Source organism: Fundulus heteroclitus, chromosome 7 (genome assembly GCF_011125445.2).
Source record: "Fundulus heteroclitus isolate FHET01 chromosome 7, MU-UCD_Fhet_4.1, whole genome shotgun sequence".
Classification (NCBI taxonomy): Eukaryota; Metazoa; Chordata; class Actinopteri; order Cyprinodontiformes; family Fundulidae; genus Fundulus; species Fundulus heteroclitus.
Genome location: NC_046367.1, coordinates 664,518 through 683,585, shown reverse-complemented (window position 1 = coordinate 683,585; position 19,068 = coordinate 664,518). Strand labels below are relative to the sequence as shown.

At 44.2% G+C, this 19,068-nt stretch overlaps 1 protein-coding gene across 3 annotated transcripts in view; it reads left to right on the top strand.

Moving 5' to 3' along the window:
• kalrna (kalirin RhoGEF kinase a) overlaps nt 1-19,068 on the top strand; it is a 254,875-nt gene that overhangs the window by 117,644 nt on the left and 118,163 nt on the right. For all 3 annotated transcript variants that reach the window (XM_036138726.1, XM_036138725.1, XM_012878426.3), the window contains exons 21-32: nt 1,091-1,159; nt 3,097-3,246; nt 3,325-3,474; nt 3,608-3,722; nt 10,899-11,014; nt 12,179-12,301; nt 12,658-12,840; nt 12,934-13,049; nt 14,800-14,866; nt 14,940-15,049; nt 15,581-15,650; nt 15,738-15,827. In XM_036138726.1, coding sequence (XP_035994619.1) covers nt 1,091-1,159; nt 3,097-3,246; nt 3,325-3,474; nt 3,608-3,722; nt 10,899-11,014; nt 12,179-12,301; nt 12,658-12,840; nt 12,934-13,049; nt 14,800-14,866; nt 14,940-15,049; nt 15,581-15,650; nt 15,738-15,827 — 1,359 coding nt within the window. The remainder of the gene's footprint in view (nt 1-1,090; nt 1,160-3,096; nt 3,247-3,324; nt 3,475-3,607; nt 3,723-10,898; nt 11,015-12,178; nt 12,302-12,657; nt 12,841-12,933; nt 13,050-14,799; nt 14,867-14,939; nt 15,050-15,580; nt 15,651-15,737; nt 15,828-19,068) is intronic.

Sequence of the window (19,068 nt, the reverse complement as noted above, 5' to 3'; positions counted from 1 at the left end):
TGGGGGCTGAAATCTAGAGCTATGCTTCCTACGAACTGTCACCCAGCCGGCCTGCTTACCCGGCTGCTCGGGTGCTTCTGGAGGACCACTAAGTGAACTAACGCTAGGTCTATGTGGCTCCGCGCTAGCAGAGGGGCGGCTATCAGCTGGTCTTTCCATAGCACGGAGCCGGGACTCTAATTCTGACACCCTCGCCTCCAAAGCTACAAAAACACTACATTTATTACAAGTACCATTATCACTAAAGGAGGCAGAGGAATAGCTAAACATCTGACACAGAGAGCAGGAGATAAGGGGAGACTTAGTCAGAGACGGAGAAGCTGAAGTAATAGTAGGAGAGGAAGCCATTGTGGAGCTAAGGCTAGGCTAGGCTAAAGCTAGGCTAAAGCTAGGCTAAAGCTAGGCTAGCGCCCTTCTACCACGCCAAGAGAGCAAACCGTGAAACACGAGGAGTTCCCAAGCGTGATGTGCTGCAACAAAAAATGTTTAAAAGTGCTTATGTGTTAGAAACAGATGTTACAAAGAGATTAAAGATAAGAGCGAGAGAATCTGGAGCAACAAACCGTTGCTCACGCAGTGAAAACAGGAAGTGACACAATACGCCTTACGGCAAACAGGAAGTGACGTCAGCCAATTGTCTCTCAGACGGCGTTGGCTGCGTCTGGACCGTGTGGGTCATGGCAGACAGCTGAGCCTAGAGGAGAGTGGAGGCTACCAGCTGAAAGCCACCTCTACGCCTCTCCAGCCTGTCTTTGGCTGCTTTACTTGATGATCTGAAAGATTTTTGTTGGCAAATACTTTTTCAAAGCTGTGTATGTGTGGCTTGGTCTGTTTCGTGGCCGTCATATCGGCTTCAGTTTAACTCATATTTTACACATTTTTTAGAATGTTCATAAATGACTTTATTAAGACATGGCTTTAGTTTTTAGTCTTGATGCATCCTTTAGGAAACAATGTTACATGCTCAGACCTTTTAGCCTCAATCCATGATGTTTGGTGTGAACCATTGTTATTACATGATTATAAATGCATTTGGTGTCTATGAAAGAGGTATTATGACATTACTGAGAGTACAATGCCTCTCCCCCAGTCTCTCTTCCATGCCACCTCCCTCCAGAAGACTCATCAGAGTGCTCTGCAGGTGCAACAAAAGGCTGAGGTAGGTCCATTACTTGTAAGAATATTATTCTTTGTGCAGTCATGTGAGGAAAAATGGGAGTTTCTTTTCAATTCTGATGTATTTTGTATCAAGGCAAGACAAAACAAGTAATATATGCTAAAATACTCAATACTCTGCAAAGTGTGAATAGTAACCCTAACCATGTGCTTTTTTTTTTACTTTGTAGCTTCGGTCATTTTGTCCTGACTTTTCAGGGACAACATTTTGCCATTAAAAGTGGGAAATTTCCCACCAACCATGTGTGGCTTTGTACCAGCCAAGGAATTTAAATGAAATTCCAATGTTCTTCTCTTAATCTACTGTAAGACAATGAGTTTAAATGACTCCAGTAAATAATATCTACCTGCAGGGCATCACATAGAGATTCAGCTTTTATCTGAGGCCAGATTGAGGTTGGCCCAAACAAGAATAAATGCCAGTGGATTTTACAAGGTTCTGAAGCAATGATATACATATTCTAACAGTTACATGAGAGATTTTGGCATTTTTATGACCATTCATCTCTAGAATCTGTACAATTTCTGGTACAAAATGGAAGTAGGATGTGACAAAATGTGAATGAATTAGGGAAGGGTCGACCTGACCCAGAGCTGTGGAAACCTGAGGCTTCCCTTACATGTAAAATGCATCTTATTCTAATTGTATTCATAAATTGAAAATGTATGATTAATAGGAATGTGTTTGTCGGGAGGCAAGACACCCGTGTCACCCAATCAGCATCCAGGTTAGCTGAGAAGAAGTCAGGGTCACTGGCAGATGAGTAAAGCCATTGCTGCCTCAGGCTCCAGCTCAGACATCCACTACAGCACAACGGCATCTCTACAGAAAACACAGCGTTTCATCAGCTGAACAGAAGAACTTTCAGTCATCAGCACTGCCAGCATGTCCAGACATGGAGCACTGCTACGATGAATAACATGGAAGTCTGTGTACATACTGTGTAAAGCTGCGTCTGGGGATCCAGGGGACAAACATTAGCGGGAGAAACTTCTTTAACTTTAGCAGTGGTGTAGCTGCAGCTACATGCTCTATGCTCAGCATCCATTTCAAACGCTTTGAGGCCTTATTGGCTGACTCCATTCAGCCAATAAGGCCAGCTGTGCTGCCCTTCAGCTCTCACAAGCAGCCATTCACCATCCTCTACACATTATTGAAAACAAGGTCTATCTCTACCAAAATCCGCTTTAATTAAAAACACAAGCAAGAGAGGGACTGGACCTTCATGGAAGAGCTCACTCTGCTGATGATGAAACAATCACTACACACCATCCATTATCTATACGCCTATCCATCAGGGTCTATCTCCAGCGGGTGAGAGGTGGGGTAAACCCTAGACAGATCTATATGTTATTATTATTTTTTTAAATAGTTCTTATCATTTTTATCTCCAACGACTGGAGGAGGGGGCTGGAGGCTCTCTGCTCAGCTGTCCATTTGACATGGCCACCATCACTGATCCACTAACCGCTACAATAAGGCTAAACAGGGATAAATCTCATTTGTCAGCTGGAATATTTATTTTTTCTGTTTAGCAGAACTGCTGACAAAACAACGTCTTTTACTTTTTATTTTCTAATAATATTTAACACTGTTTTTCATAAAAGAAAAATTTTAACAGCAGAAATTCTCTATTCACTAAAAACTATTTTGTGCGCCCTGGGTGTCTGCAGAGATTACGTGAAGGATTTGCTCTTCATCTTTCTTTTACAGCAGCTCCCAAACAGCCAGTAATACACACAATTTACGTTTTGCACGTCTTATCCACGGGGGACGTAATCTTTGAAGAGCCGCTGCAACGCGCCCACCTACTGCCCGCGCAGTTTTTTTTCTGTCCACGCAGTGTAGAGCTCCTTATGTAGAAGATGGAGCAACATCTGCTTACATCTGCACATGTTCCCTGCCCCTGACTCACCCAGATGATGCTGCAGGCTGGTCACTACGACCCTGAGGCCATCCGTGGCTGTGCTGAGAAGGTGGCCGTCCACTGGCAGCAGCTGATGCTGAAGATGGAGGATCGCCTGAAGCTTGTCAATGCTTCCGTGGCCTTCTACAAAACATCAGAGCAGGTGAACTTCAGACCTCCACACCATCTCACCGCTCGAGCATTCTTTAGTGTTCCAAGCGGCTGCTTTGCATCCCTGCAGGTGTGCAGCGTGTTAGAGAGCCTGGAGCAGGAGTACCGCCGGGACGAAGACTGGTGCGGCAGCCACGACAAACTTGGGAGTTCCGTAGAGAGTGACCACCTGCTGCCCCTGATCAGCAAGCACCTGGAGCAGAAAGAAGCCTTCCTGAAGGTGATGAATCCCAGCAGGCCGCTCAGCTCCTGCAGCTTACTGCTTACAGAGAAATCGCTGAGTTCCTCAGAAAGCGTCGGCGATGCAGAATAACGTCTGTGGACGCGCTGAAGTCATTACTGCTGTGTTGCAGGCGTGCACGCTGGCTCGGAGGAATGCCGAGGTGTTCCTGAAATACATTCACAGAAACAACGTGAGCACACCTGGAGCTGCAGGCCACGCCAGAGGACCAGAGCAGCAGGTCAAAGGTAAGTCCTGCTGTCAAACTGTTGAGATTGTGGCTCCACAGGGCCCCCTGCTGGCAGACAAGCAGAAGAACTTATTTCAGCATTAAGATACGTACGTCTGTTCAAATGGGAACATGGTACCAATAGACACGTGTCTTCTCAGAGAGCTAATGGCTTTGCCTAAACGTTCTTACCAAGCAGTCTTAGCTTACAGCTAAAAAGCCATTCAGATGCTGCTGAGAGTGTAAGAAGAAGAAGAAGAAGATCTTTCTGTTTCTTAGTGTGAAGGGGTTGTTGACCCTGTTGCTTGGTGTTATGCTGTCTTTCAAGAGCTCTGATTGGTTGACAGCACAAGAAAAAAACAACAATACAAATGCACCCCTAGTGATCAAAAGAGCAAAATTAACCCATTAGACAAGATGAGGAAATGTGTCACTATGATGAGATTTAACAAAATCAATTTCTTGTCACACAGCATCAAAATGTTTGAACACGGCGTATGTATATCCTCATCATTATTTATTGATTTATTTATTTTTTTCCCAGTGTCCTGTCTAGCAATGTGGCAATAAGAATTATTGTCTTAATGCCAGATAGAGCTCAACAGATTTTACTTTCACAAGTGGAGCAAACAGCTTTCGCCATAGTGCTCCGCTTGATTTATGCTTGTAAATAGTTTTATTGTGATTCCTGCAGGGAGAATTTCAAATTATATGGACATTACAATGGGAAAGTAGGAGAGTAAAAGAAAAACAAGAAGAGAAAAAAAAAAGAGATAAAAGGGAGAGAATGATAAAACGTCCTCTATCTGCTCCGTCACCTGGAAAGAGACACAAAAAGAACAGCACAACCAACAGACATAAAGCAACAGATACAATAGAGTAACACCTTGATACCATTGCTAAATCATATGTATTATTATTTAAGCTGACATGTGTAATGTGATAGCTGAGAAAAAAAAATCATTTGTAAATTATTCAATATTTATCCAATCATTTATCTATACTCAATGAAATTACGTTACTAGAGCTTAAAGTGCTGAAACTAATTAATTTCCCTCTGTGTGGATGGTAAAGTTTATCTTATCTTCATATTATAATAATTGTATGATTGTTAAAGAAGTTTCTGTGATCATTTCCTCCACTGTTTAGGTGGTGGATCAGCCAATCAGCTCTCTCTGTTTCTACCATCTTCCTGCTTCAGACCCTTAGACTCGCTAAAAGTCCGCCTCACCACTCCTAAAAGATTTTTCACTTTAGGAGCTCCACTAAGAACGTAGAGAACATGGACCCGGTTCTGAAGTCCTCACTAAGACTAAGAACGTAGAGAACATGGACCCGGTTCTGAAGTCCTCACTAAGACTAAGAACGTAGAGAACATGGACCCGGTTCTGAAGTCCTCACTAAGACTAAGAACATAGAGAACATGGACCCGGTTCTGAAGTCCTCACTAAGACTAAGAACGTAGAGAACATGGACCCGGTTCTGAAGTCCTCACTAAGACTAAGAACGTAGAGAACATTGACCCGGTTCTGAAGTCCTTCCACTAAGACTAAGAACGTAGAGCACATGGACCCGGTTCTGAAGTCCTCACTAAGACTGAGAACGTAGAGAACATTGACCCGGTTCTGAAGTCCTTCCACTAAGACTAAGAACATAGAGAACATGGACCCGGTTCTGAAGTCCTTCCACTAAGACTAAGAACGTAGAGCACATGGACCCGGTTCTGAAGTCCTCACTAAGACTAAGAACATAGAGAACATGGACCCGGTTCTGAAGTCCTCACTAAGACTAAGAACGTAGAGAACATGGACCCGGTTCTGAAGTCCTCACTAAGACTAAGAACGTAGAGAACATGGACCCGGTTCTGAAGTCCTTCCACTAAGACTAAGAACGTAGAGAACATGGACCCGGTTCTGAAGTCCTCACTAAGACTAAGAACGTAGAGAACATGGATCCGGTTCTGAAGTCCTTCCACTAAGACTAAGAACGTAGAGAACATGGACCCGGTTCTGAAGTCCTTCCACTAAGACTAAGAACGTAGAGAACATGGACCCGGTTCTGAAGTCCTCACTAAGACTAAGAACGTAGAGAACATGGACCCGGTTCTGAAGTCCTCACTAAGACTAAGAACGTAGAGAACATGGACCCGGTTCTGAAGTCCTTCCACTAAGACTAAGAACGTAGAGAACATGGACCCGGTTCTGAAGTCCTCACTAAGACTAAGAACGTAGAGAACATTGACCCGGTTCTGAAGTCCTCACTAAGACTAAGAACGTAGAGAACATTGACCCGGTTCTGAAGTCCTCACTAAGACTAAGAACATAGAGAACATGGACCCGGTTCTGAAGTCCTTCCACTGAGACTAAGAACGTAGAGAACATGGACCCGGTTCTGAAGTCCTTCCACTGAGACTAAGAACATAGAGAACATGGACCCGGTTCTGAAGTCCTTCCACTGAGACTAAGAACGTAGAGAACATGGACCCGGTTCTGAAGTCCTTACTAAGACTAAGAACATAGAGAACATGGACCCGGTTCTGAAGTCCTTCCACTAAGACTAAGAACGTAGAGAACATGGACCCGGTTCTGAAGTCCTCACTAAGACTAAGAACGTAGAGAACATTGACCCGGTTCTGAAGTCCTCACTAAGACTAAGAACGTAGAGAACATGGACCCGGTTCTGAAGTCCTCACTAAGACTAAGAACATAGAGAACATGGACCCGGTTCTGAAGTCCTCACTAAGACTAAGAACGTAGAGAACATGGACCCGGTTCTGAAGTCCTTCCACTAAGACTAAGAACGTAGAGAACATGGACCTGGTTCTGAAGTCCTCACTAAGACTAAGAACGTAGAGAACATGGACCCGGTTCTGAAGTCCTCACTAAGACTAAGAACGTAGAGAACATGGACCCGGTTCTGAAGTCCTTCCACTGAGACTAAGAACGTAGAGAACATGGACCTGGTTCTGAAGTCCTCACTAAGACTAAGAACGTAGAGAACATGGACCCGGTTCTGAAGTCCTTCCACTAAGACTAAGAACGTAGAGAACATGGACCTGGTTCTGAAGTCCTCACTAAGACTAAGAACGTAGAGAACATGGACCCGGTTCTGAAGTCCTTCCACTAAGACTAAGAACGTAGAGCACATGGACCTGGTTCTGAAGTCCTCACTAAGACTAAGAACATAGAGAACATGGACCCGGTTCTGAAGTCCTCACTAAGACTAAGAACGTAGAGAACATGGACCCGGTTCTGAAGTCCTTCCACTAAGACTAAGAACGTAGAGAACATGGACCCGGTTCTGAAGTCCTCACTAAGACTAAGAACGTAGAGAACATGGATCCGGTTCTGAAGTCCTTCCACTAAGACTAAGAACGTAGAGAACATGGACCCGGTTCTGAAGTCCTCACTAAGACTAAGAACGTAGAGAACATGGACCCGGTTCTGAAGTCCTTCCACTAAGACTAAGAACGTAGAGAACATGGACCCGGTTCTGAAGTCCTCACTAAGACTAAGAACGTAGAGAACATTGACCCGGTTCTGAAGTCCTCACTAAGACTAAGAACGTAGAGAACATTGACCCGGTTCTGAAGTCCTCACTAAGACTAAGAACATAGAGAACATGGACCCGGTTCTGAAGTCCTTCCACTGAGACTAAGAACGTAGAGAACATGGACCCGGTTCTGAAGTCCTTCCACTGAGACTAAGAACATAGAGAACATGGACCCGGTTCTGAAGTCCTTCCACTGAGACTAAGAACGTAGAGAACATGGACCCGGTTCTGAAGTCCTCACTAAGACTAAGAACATAGAGAACATGGACCCGGTTCTGAAGTCCTTCCACTAAGACTAAGAACGTAGAGAACATGGACCCGGTTCTGAAGTCCTCACTAAGACTAAGAACGTAGAGAACATGGACCCGGTTCTGAAGTCCTCACTAAGACTAAGAACGTAGAGAACATGGACCCGGTTCTGAAGTCCTTCCACTAAGACTAAGAACGTAGAGAACATGGACCCGGTTCTGAAGTCCTTCCACTAAGACTAAGAACGTAGAGAACATGGACCCGGTTCTGAAGTCCTCACTAAGACTAAGAACGTAGAGAACATGGACCCGGTTCTGAAGTCCTCACTAAGACTAAGAACCTAGAGAACATGGACCCGGTTCTGAAGTCCTTCCACTAAGACTAAGAACGTAGAGAACATGGACCTGGTTCTGAAGTCCTCACTAAGACTAAGAACGTAGAGAACATGGACCCGGTTCTGAAGTCCTTCCACTAAGACTAAGAACGTAGAGAACATGGACCTGGTTCTGAAGTCCTCACTAAGACTAAGAACGTAGAGAACATGGACCCGGTTCTGAAGTCCTCACTAAGACTGAGAACGTAGAGAACATTGACCCGGTTCTGAAGTCCTTCCACTAAGACTAAGAACGTAGAGCACATGGACCCGGTTCTGAAGTCCTCACTAAGACTAAGAACGTAGAGAACATGGACCCGGTTCTGAAGTCCTCACTAAGACTAAGAACGTAGAGAACATGGACCCGGTTCTGAAGTCCTTCCACTAAGACTAAGAACGTAGAGAACATGGACCCGGTTCTGAAGTCCTCACTAAGACTAAAAACGTAGAGAACATTGACCCGGTTCTGAAGTCCTCACTAAGACTAAGAACATAGAGAACATTGACCCGGTTCTGAAGTCCTTCCACTAAGACTAAGAACGTAGAGAACATGGACCCGGTTCTGAAGTCCTCACTAAGACTAAGAACGTAGAGAACATGGACCCGGTTCTGAAGTCCTTCCACTGAGACTAAGAACGTAGAGAACATGGACCCGGTTCTGAAGTCCTCACTAAGACTAAGAACGCAGAGAACATGGACCCGGTTCTGAAGTCCTTCCACTAAGACTAAGAACGTAGAGAACATGGACCCGGTTCTGAAGTCCTTCCACTAAGACTAAGAACGTAGAGAACATGGACCCGGTTCTGAAGTCCTCACTAAGACTAAGAACGTAGAGAACATGGACCCGGTTCTGAAGTCCTCACTAAGACTAAGAACCTAGAGAACATGGACCCAGTTCTGAAGTCCTCACTAAGACTAAGAACGTAGAGAACATGGACCCGGTTCTGAAGTCCTTCCACTAAGACTAAGAACGTAGAGAACATGGACCCGGTTCTGAAGTCCTCACTAAGACTAAGAACGTAGAGAACATGGACCCGGTTCTGAAGTCCTCACTAAGACTAAGAACGTAGAGAACATGGACCCGGTTCTGAAGTCCTTCCACTAAGACTGAGAACGTAGAGAACATGGACCCGGTTCTGAAGTCCTCACTAAGACTAAGAACGTAGAGAACATGGACCCGGTTCTGAAGTCCTCACTAAGACTAAGAACCTAGAGAACATGGACCCGGTTCTGAAGTCCTCACTAAGACTAAGAACGTAGAGAACATTGACCCGGTTCTGAAGTCCTCACTAAGACTAAGAACGTAGAGAACATGGACCCGGTTCTGAAGTCCTCACTAAGACTAAGAACGTAGAGGACATGGACCCGGTTCTGAAGTCCTTCCACTAAGACTAAGAACGTAGAGAACATGGACCCGGTTCTGAAGTCCTCACTAAGACTAAGAACGTAGAGAACATGGACCCGGTTCTGAAGTCCTTCCACTGAGACTAAGAACGTAGAGAACATGGACCCGGTTCTGAAGTCCTCACTAAGACTAAGAACGTAGAGAACATGGACCCGGTTCTGAAGTCCTTCCACTAAGACTAAGAACGTAGAGAACATGGACCCGGTTCTGAAGTCCTTCCACTAAGACTAAGAACGTAGAGAACATGGACCCGGTTCTGAAGTCCTCACTAAGACTAAGAACGTAGAGAACATGGACCCGGTTCTGAAGTCCTTCCACTAGGACTAAGAACGTAGAGAACATGGACCCGGTTCTGAAGTCCTTCCACTAAGACTAAGAACGTAGAGAACATGGACCCGGTTCTGAAGTCCTCACTAAGACTAAGAACGTAGAGAACATGGACCCGGTTCTGAAGTCCTCACTAAGACTAAGAACCTAGAGAACATGGACCCGGTTCTGAAGTCCTCACTAAGACTAAGAACGTAGAGAACATGGACCCGGTTCTGAAGTCCCCACTAGGACTAAGAACGTAGAGAACATGGACCCGGTTCTGAAGTCCTTCCACTAAGACTAAGAACATAGAGAACATGGACCCGGTTCTGAAGTCCTTCCACTAAGACTAAGAACGTAGAGAACATGGACCCGGTTCTGAAGTCCTCACTAAGACTAAGAACGTAGAGAACATGGACCCGGTTCTGAAGTCCTTCCACTAAGACTAAGAACGTAGAGAACATGGACCCGGTTCTGAAGTCCTTCCACTAAGACTAAGAACGTAGAGAACATGGACCCGGTTCTGAAGTCCTCACTAAGACTAAGAACATAGAGAACATGGACCCGGTTCTGAAGTCCTTCCATGGCTCCCTGGATCTCAGAGAATAGACTTTAAAATCCTTCTGTTAGTCTATAAATCCCTGAATTAGCACCTAAATCCATCACAGACTTGTTATCAGGGCATCAACCCTCCAGACCACTCAGGTCTTCTGGCTCCAGCCTGCTCTGCAGAACCAGAACCAGAACCAGAACCAGACATGGAGAAGCAGCATTTAGTTCATATGCTCCACTGATCTGGAACAAACTCCCAGAAAACTGTAAAAGTGCTGAAAGCCTGAGTTCCTTTAAATCAACATTAAAAACACATTTGTTCAGTATTTTAACTGTTCTAGTTAAACTGTTTTACTGAAACATCATTAGTTCAACTTTGTAGTCCAACTGTTTTTACTTGTTTGCTTTTAATCTTTATTTTCCCATGTTCTATTTTGTTTCTACATTTTATTCCTACTTGCTTTTATTCTGTTTTATTTTCCAATATTTTAATCATGTAAAGCACTTTGCATTGTCTCTGTACTGAAATGTGCTATAGAAATAAATTTGCCTTGCCTTGCCTTGCCTTGCCTTGCCTTGCCTTGGATACTTTGTGAATAGCTTTTATCTTATTAAGGTAACATTCTAAGAAGAATCTTTCTGTTTCCTGAAAAGACGTCACTAAGAGCTACTTTCAGTCTTAGGAGTCTTTGTGCATATGGGCAGTGGTATACTGACTTCTGGGCTGAAATGGTTGCTGTGCTTTTTGTGTGCAGCCATCCTGAACGAGCTGCTGCAGAGGGAGAACCGGGTCCTGCACTTCTGGACATTGAAGAAACGGAGGCTGGACCAGTGTCAGCAGTACCTGGTGTTTGAACGCAGCGCCAAACAGGTCCGAACTCACGTGTTTGGCTTGTTCATGAAAAAAACAAGCAAGATGAGAAAGTCTACCCTGTGATGTGGTTACTTTAATGGAGTGAGGAAAACAGCCTGTGCTGTTGTTGATTCCCCTGCAGTTTACACTTGGTAGAACACCCTTTGCCAGCACTTAGTCTTCTCTGATATTTGCCACGGTCTGAGCACAGAGACGGAGATGTTTCCTCTCTGATGCCCTCTGCTCTTCAGCGTTTCTAGCATGCATGTCGGGGACTGAGACAGCTATGAAAGAAGGTGGATTTTTGTCTGCCGTACTATTCCTGCGTTGGCTCGGCCATTTGTTTTGGATCCTGCTGGAACACCCAATGACGGTCATTTGCAGGAATTGCGTTAGGTGTGAACGCACCATAAGAGGATTTTATTTTTTTATCCCCAGGAAAATAGTTCATGATAAGAACATGATCTAATTTGGCTTCTAGAATCTTTTTTTGTTGTTTTTATCAATGTTTTAAATCATCCTAGTCAGCTGCACATTGCTCTTAATCTTAGTACATTTCCTTATAACTACAGTATGTTTTCTTATGTTGTAAATTAGCTCTTACTGTACATGTAAATATTTTTTGATTTTGTGGGAATCTGCAAGCTGCCAAGTCGGCTTAGTCTGTTTACTACCAAAGAGTCTCTTGTGACCGAAGCACACATTCCCAGATAATGTTTCAGTGGAGTTCTGCAGACTCGGCGTATGTACATTTGGGATATTGTCGTTTCTTAACCCAGCACACAGGGACTAATGCTTGCTATTGCCACTTTTTGCTGCTAGTCTTGTACCTCCTTTACCACCCTGCTTCAATCAGGGCGGCCAGCGATTAAAATATTTGTGTCAAACAATAGTTATCAAAGAGATGTCCCTGGAAAGTGAATAAATAAAAAAATACTGCGGATACATTTGTATTAAACTGATTAAGGGTTTCCATTAAAAGCAGGTATAACTTAAGAATTTCCCCCGCTGTATAAATATCCTGCGATCAAAGGTTGAGTTTCTCTCATTCTCTCAGGGTGAGGTTATTGTGCTGCAGTAAAAAGGTCTTTGACATGTGTGTACTGGGGGAAGCAGCATGGTCTGTGTGTGGAGGTGCAGACATGAGCCAAGCTTTGGACCTGCTGGTGTGTTTGTTCGCAGGCTCTGGACTGGATCCAGGAGACAGGAGACGTTTACCTGGCCACGCATTCATCACCAGGGGGCAGCAGTGAGGAAACACAGCAGCTGCTCAGCGACTACCATCACTTCAGACTTTCTGCTAAGGTACACCGAGTGAGTCTGAAGATCAGGAGGGAGGCTTGAAGAAGCTGCAATGTGGAAAATAAAGCACAAAATATTTCTGAATATACAATCTAGTGCTATTATTGTTTGACTTTTAAAAGAAGGAACATCAGAGAGTTCGTGACTGATGCTTCCGGACATTTCTGGTACCAAATAAACACGTGAGATGTTGCAAAGTGTGCAATAATAGCCATTAACTGATCTTAGAAAGTTGCTACAAATGCATCCTAGAGAAGGGGATGTAAATGACTTGTTCCGGCGCTTGACTTGGACTCTACTGCAAGCCTCGGCCAGAACCTTGGTGAGTGTAACTGTGAAGGTGTCCAATCATGTCTCAGCAAACCAAGGAGAAGGTGAAGCTTCTGATCCAGCTGGCAGACAACCTGGTGGAAAAAGGCCACGCCCACGTGTCGGAGCTGAAGCGCTGGGTCAGCACGGTGGACCGCAGGTATCGGGACTTCTCGCTTCGCATGGCTAAATATCAGGAGAGCCTAGAGAGGAGCCTCGGCGTCAGCTCTGAGGTGAAGGATCAGACAAGTGGGCCCAATTCTCTGACACGGCTGTGAAATGCTTTTGTTTTCAAACGCTGAGAAAAGGCTCGCATCTTTCCGCAGGACAATAAAGACCTGGAGCTGGACATCATGCCGGCCAGCTTGACAGACGAGGTCAAACTACGTGATCCAAACCACGAGGTCAATGAGGAGAAAAGAAAGTCGGCTAGAAAGAAAGAGTGAGTTCTGTTCTCTACATTCAGTCAGATGTTCATCCACAGATGATCTGAAAAGTTGACCAGCATTGACCAGCATTGTATTCAGCCCCCTTAACTCTGCTGCTCCAAGGAAAATCCAGTTTTCTGTCAGAAGTCAGGAGCGAAGTGTCAAACGCAGGTTCACTGTCTCTGGCCTGTCTTCACTGCTTGGTATTTTGCTCACTGACGCTTGCAGAACTTCTACAGAGAACACGTCGTCGTCCAGCCCTCTCTTTACTCCTCGCTTGGTGTGATTTCTTTGACTTTAACATGTCAAAAACTTAAACAAACAATAATTGCATTGAGGCGGACCGAAGCCAAGCCAAAGCCAAGCAGTAAATATGAGAATCAGAATCATTTACTCGCCAGGTTCTAACACTTGCATCATGTGTTAGAACCTGAGACGACATAAACTGATAACAAGCCTTGTTCTGAGCAGGCAAACAACAAATACAATCTATAGCAGAACAGACATTGTCAGGATAGAGCAGGAGCAGTACGGACAGGGATTTCTGTTACTTATCTGGCTACCCTGACTGTAAGCAGTCTGTGTGTCGGCTCGGTTCAGACATTAGCACTCTGTAGCGCCGCCCTGAAGGTAAGAGTCTGAATAGCAGGAAGTAAAAACTGAGAGTCCCTGGCAGGACTTTAAAATGCTAGTCATTGTTGTTTCCCCTCCAATCTACTCCAATAACGAATTTAAGCTCTTATGCCCGTGTTTCAGTTCCCCTGTGAAAATCTGCACCCCCCCCCCCCCCCCCCCCCCCCCCCCACCACACCCCGCCATGTCGGGAGCGTGCATTGCAGCCGTTTTCACGGCGCTTCTAATTGATTTCTCGGTAAAACAGCTCCTTTAATCATGTCAAGGTTGTAACATTCAGTTTAATCGGCAGCTGCTGTTTACAAATTGTAAAATAAAAATAAATAAAAGAGGTCTTCTTACGCTGTTTTGTGTTATTTTAAACGGCTAGATAATCGGTCTTTTTCCAACTTTTGTCACTTAAGCCTGACAAATAAAAGTAAATCACCAAACAGAGTATTCCAGCATGTAGTGTGTGTTTATGATTCTCCATTGCTGAAATAAGAGGCTGGAAACTGGCTGAAAGCAGGGCACAAAAATGAAGACTTCCTGAAAAGACGAGAGTGTAAACTTTCTGGTAAATCCCGTTGTAACGTAAAATATGACAGATTACTGGGTTAAGGAAGTTTCTACAATACTACATGCTATCACACATAACAATTTTTGAGAATTTGGAAACCAAGTTATGGTGGGAGGAGAGGAGAGAATGGATATTTCAGCTGCCTGAAAGACCGCGTTTATTTAATTTAATTTTACAATTTTGTAAACAGCAGCTGCTGATTAAACTGAATGTTACAACCTTGACATGATTATATGAGCTGTTTTAAAGAGAAATCAACTAGAAGGGCCGTGAAATTTTCACAGGGGAAGTGAATTGTGCACAACAGCGAGACGTTAAAATGTGTAGCGCCATGCCCCAACAGGATGGCTGATGTAACTGCAGCTCAGTACTGACAGAGCGGCGCTGAACACAGATGAACACCACATTATTTTCCTTCCTCTAAGGACTGATGATGCTGTTCTACTTTGTCTTGTTTAGTCTTAGAAAATCTCAATAAAATACATGGAAGACTGGTTGTGATGTGGCAGAATGTAAAACAATCTCAATCTACTGTGAAAATTGGTGTTAATAACCTTGTTGGTGTGTTCCAGGTTCATCATGGCGGAGCTGCTGCAGACTGAGAAGGCCTACGTCAGGGACCTCCAGGAGTGTCTAGAAGTGAGCAGCAGCTCCTTATTGCCTGCGTTTGTTACCAGCTGATGTTGCGCTGCCTAACATCTCTGTGTCACAGACCTACCTGTGGGAGATGACCAGCGGCGAAGAGGAGATTCCTCCAGGCATCGCCAACAAGGAGCAGACTATTTTTGGCAACATGCAGGAGATCTACGACTTCCACAACAAGTAAGCCCTGAGTGGATAGTTTCTGCTGCAGTGCCTGAGCAAAGCAGCTGCTTTGAGAAATGATGACATAGAAAGCAGTTTGTTCTATCTGATGGCACACCTGGACTCACCAAGAGTTTCAGGTTTTGGACATGGTTCTTTGTTTTTGCAGTAGGATGTCTTTACCTGTCCATGTGGTCCTGCTCTAAGCGCTCCATGGACATCTTCAGGCTGAGTTCATTAGTGCCTCTTTGAGGTTTAGCTTCACAGACATTTCATGGACTCTTCTAGCCTCCTGGTGGAAGTCTTTTCATTCCTAGCTCTGTTTGGAAACTTCTGTACTTGTTCCTTCAGGGAACTTTGTCGTCTTTGATCTGCTCCGTTTAGACTTTAGAGAAGGATTTCAATGGAGATCAATGAATGGACCTTTGCATGAATTTCTGACACCACAAAGCTCAAACGCACCACGACGTCTCCTTTTCTTTGAAGACTGTAGGCTTATTGCGGTGTGATAATGGTGAGAGATGGCGGCTCTCCCTTCTTCTCTTCTAGTATCTTCCTGAAGGAGCTGGTGAACTATGAGCAGCTTCCAGAAGACGTGGGCCACTGCTTCGTCACCTGGGTGAGACCTTTCAGGCCTGATGTCCCCCTCTAGTCTTTGACTCTGTTTTAAGCTTGGCCTCGTTGATTGAAACCATCCTTTCCCCAGGCCGACAAGTTCCACATTTATGTGGACTACTGCAAGAACAAACCCGACTCCAGTCAGCTGGTTCTGGAGCATGCTGGAAGCTTCTTTGAGGTGAGTAACGCCTGGAAGGTGCTCCAAACCCACCTCTCAGTTAAACGGGAAACTTGCAAGTGCTTCTGAGACGACAGGACCATAAACTAATAACAAGTCTTGTTCTGATCCAACTGGCCCAGAACCGGTCAGCAGTTCTTGGTATGGTTTGATTGCTTAGGATGTTCAGTAGATTGTGCCAAAGTCTGTGCATAGCTCAGTTTGTACTGCACCTCTACCCTGTTGGGCTTGTGTCACGGTATAATGGTCAGAAGCTTCCATATACATAGGCATGAAAGTCATATTAGTTTTGGGTTTTTAAAGATCCGCCAGAACGGCTTGTTTTCAGGGTAAACTGATGATAATACAATCATAGATTTTAAAAATAAGACTTCAGTGCAGTCGTTAAAATTTAATGCAGAGTCTTCTTATCCAAACACGTCCACAATTATGAATACAGCCCCACTAATCCTTGAATTAATTGCTCCTTAGCAAGTAGCAGAGAAATCCTACACATTTTGGAGACATCGACAAAGTCACGGCAGAATTCGGTTAGCGCATACTCTGGTTATCCTGCTGTTACGACCTGGCCCTTAACCAAAAGGCCATAACAAAAAGGGAGACATGCCATGTAAAAGACATTTAAAAAACAGATTTATTCAAATCATACTAAGGTTAAAACCAAAACTGTCCATACGAAGTGAGGAAGTCAGTAAAATCCGTAGTGTGTGGTGTGCATAAGTAGAGAATGTATGTGGAAGAGTTGCCATGTGCTTCCACAGCAAAAATGCAGCAGCAAACATGTGGAGGAGAGCAGAGCCGACAGCCAGGGTTTAAAAAAGCTGGGGGCCTCACCAGGTCCTCAGATGTCATGTTTCAGCAATTAGCAATTAGAAAGGTAGATACCCAACCTAACCACGAGGTTAGGTTGGGTATCTACTCCACACCTTGGAGTATATAGCCCTTACTCATCAATAAGATCAGTGTCAGTATAGGTTTGAAATTATTGTCCTGCTGGAACACCGTATTGTGCCGCAAAGTTTCACTCGTCTGACCCAAACTGTTACCTAAGATAAAAGGAAATGGGTCGTTTTGCGTAAGAAAAACCCAGGAACCACCAAGCCTCAACCACCACCAAGCTATCATAACCTGCAAAAGCTGCAACACCAAAGTGCAGTTAGGTCAAAAACATCATGGACTGAGACGGTGCAGACCAAACTACCTGCTGCTCCAAAAGCAGGACCTTCAAGCTCGTGTCAAATGTACAGCTGTCCACGTGGACACGCCAGATGTTTCCTGAAGAAACATTTTCTGGTGCTATTTGACAACAATGACCAGAATTATGTTTGAATGAGTCAGAGTAAGGACACTGTTCTAGTGCCAAGCATGAAGGCGGTGACACCACACCTTGGGTCGGTTGTGTGGGAAGCAGTACTGGTGCATTGCACAGAGTGGATGAAATAACAAAGAAGCAGGATAACATCTGCATTGTTCAGCTTTACCTCTGGATGAGTGGATGTTTTCTCAGTTGGGTGTTCCAGCTGGACCAGGACTCCAAACACACACTAAAGCTGGGTTTGGAACAGATAAACTGGGCTAACATGAAACGTCTAGAATGGGCCTTAAAGGTACATATTCACGTTATTTGACATTTTTTTATTTATAAGCCAGTAACTCATTCTGGTTGCATACAACGTTTTTTCTGAAAGATCATCATGTCATGCTGCTGTAGTATTTGGTATTTTTGTTTCAAATCGAAAGGTTTTAGTCTTTAATTTTGATTTATGTCTTTGAAAAATTCTTACCGTGATGCTGCGTCTTTGTTTGCGTTTGGTAGGAGCTGTGATTTTCCTTTATTTTGTGGAAGGAGGCTCAGGGGAGGACTCACTGGAACTTGAGATAGGAGTAGGTCGGGTTGGTCTTTCTGCGAGGCATCACAGCAGGGTCCACTGGATAAGGGAATACATTGTTTGCTGCTAAAATGTGCTACATAGTACACGTTTATTTTTGTGATTATCTAAAAATCTTTTTACCCCAGTTTTACCTGGCCCACACAGGTGTTTTTTTAAGCAACTGTTATGACTTGAATAAATAAAAAAGGGCACCACAAAGAGCGCTTTTAAAACGTTACTTTTTCATCTAAATGAAGAGTGTCTGTCAGTCTAATTAATTATGTCAAGAAGTGTGCACAAAATGTCTATAAGTGTTGTTAGCTGCAAACAAAACAGAATGCAAACAGAAAAGGCAGCGTACCTGTTGAAAGGGTGGAGGGGAGATGAATAAAAGTCTTGCTATAAATAAGCAACAAGGCCCAAAAGAATCTTCCCAAGTGCTGTGTAGTTAGTTTTTTTGCCAGCAGGTGGCTTCATTTCATTATCCAAAGCTTCAGAACAAAGCTTAAGCTCAGTCAGATTGGAAGGAGGGTGTTTGTGAACATCACGTCTTGCCAGAGATTCTCAGGTGGATTGAGGACTCGACTTTAATGGGGTCATTCTAACATGGATGTGTTTTGGTCTGGACCCTTCTATCTTTAGCTCTGGTGTATGTGTAGGGTCATGATGCTGCTGGAAGGTGAACCTCCACCCTGGTCTTGGGTTAGTATTTGGCAGCCTCCAACAGGTTGTCTATGAGGATCATGTTGTATTTAGCTCCATCCATATTCACATCAACTATGAGCAGATTCTCTGTCCCTGCTGAAGAAGAGCATCCCCACAGCATAGTGCTGCTACTACCACAGGTACCATGGGGATCATTGACACCTCTCTGATCAATGTTTAGGTAGATGACAAACTCTGTAATACGGAATTTAAAGCACAAAACTGCAGACTTAATACATTTTTTTTATAGGTTTGGATCTTGGATAGGGGCCTGGGGCCGAGAACAAAGTTTTGTCTTTGGAGACTAAACTTAAAAGCTTTCAGTGTGTGTAAAATGAGAGAAAGCCTCACTAAACTTCACAGATCTGACTGACACATCTGTCTGCGTATACAAGCTGAAGTATCCGTTTTTTTTTCTTTTGCTTCCTCCAGGCATGGTTTATGGTTTTTAAATAGTACAATTATATTTCGGTTCATGGTGCTCCTTAATATTAATATTGTTGCTCTTCAATTTTACTTTCCCTGCACTTCTTTAGAGAAAACCTTCTCACTCTGATCGGCCCTACTCTCGAGCAGGGCTAATGCGTAACTCTGGTGTTGACATGTTTTTGCCACTGTCACGCCCGAATCTCCCCATTGTGGAACAAAAAGGTATTTCTACTCTA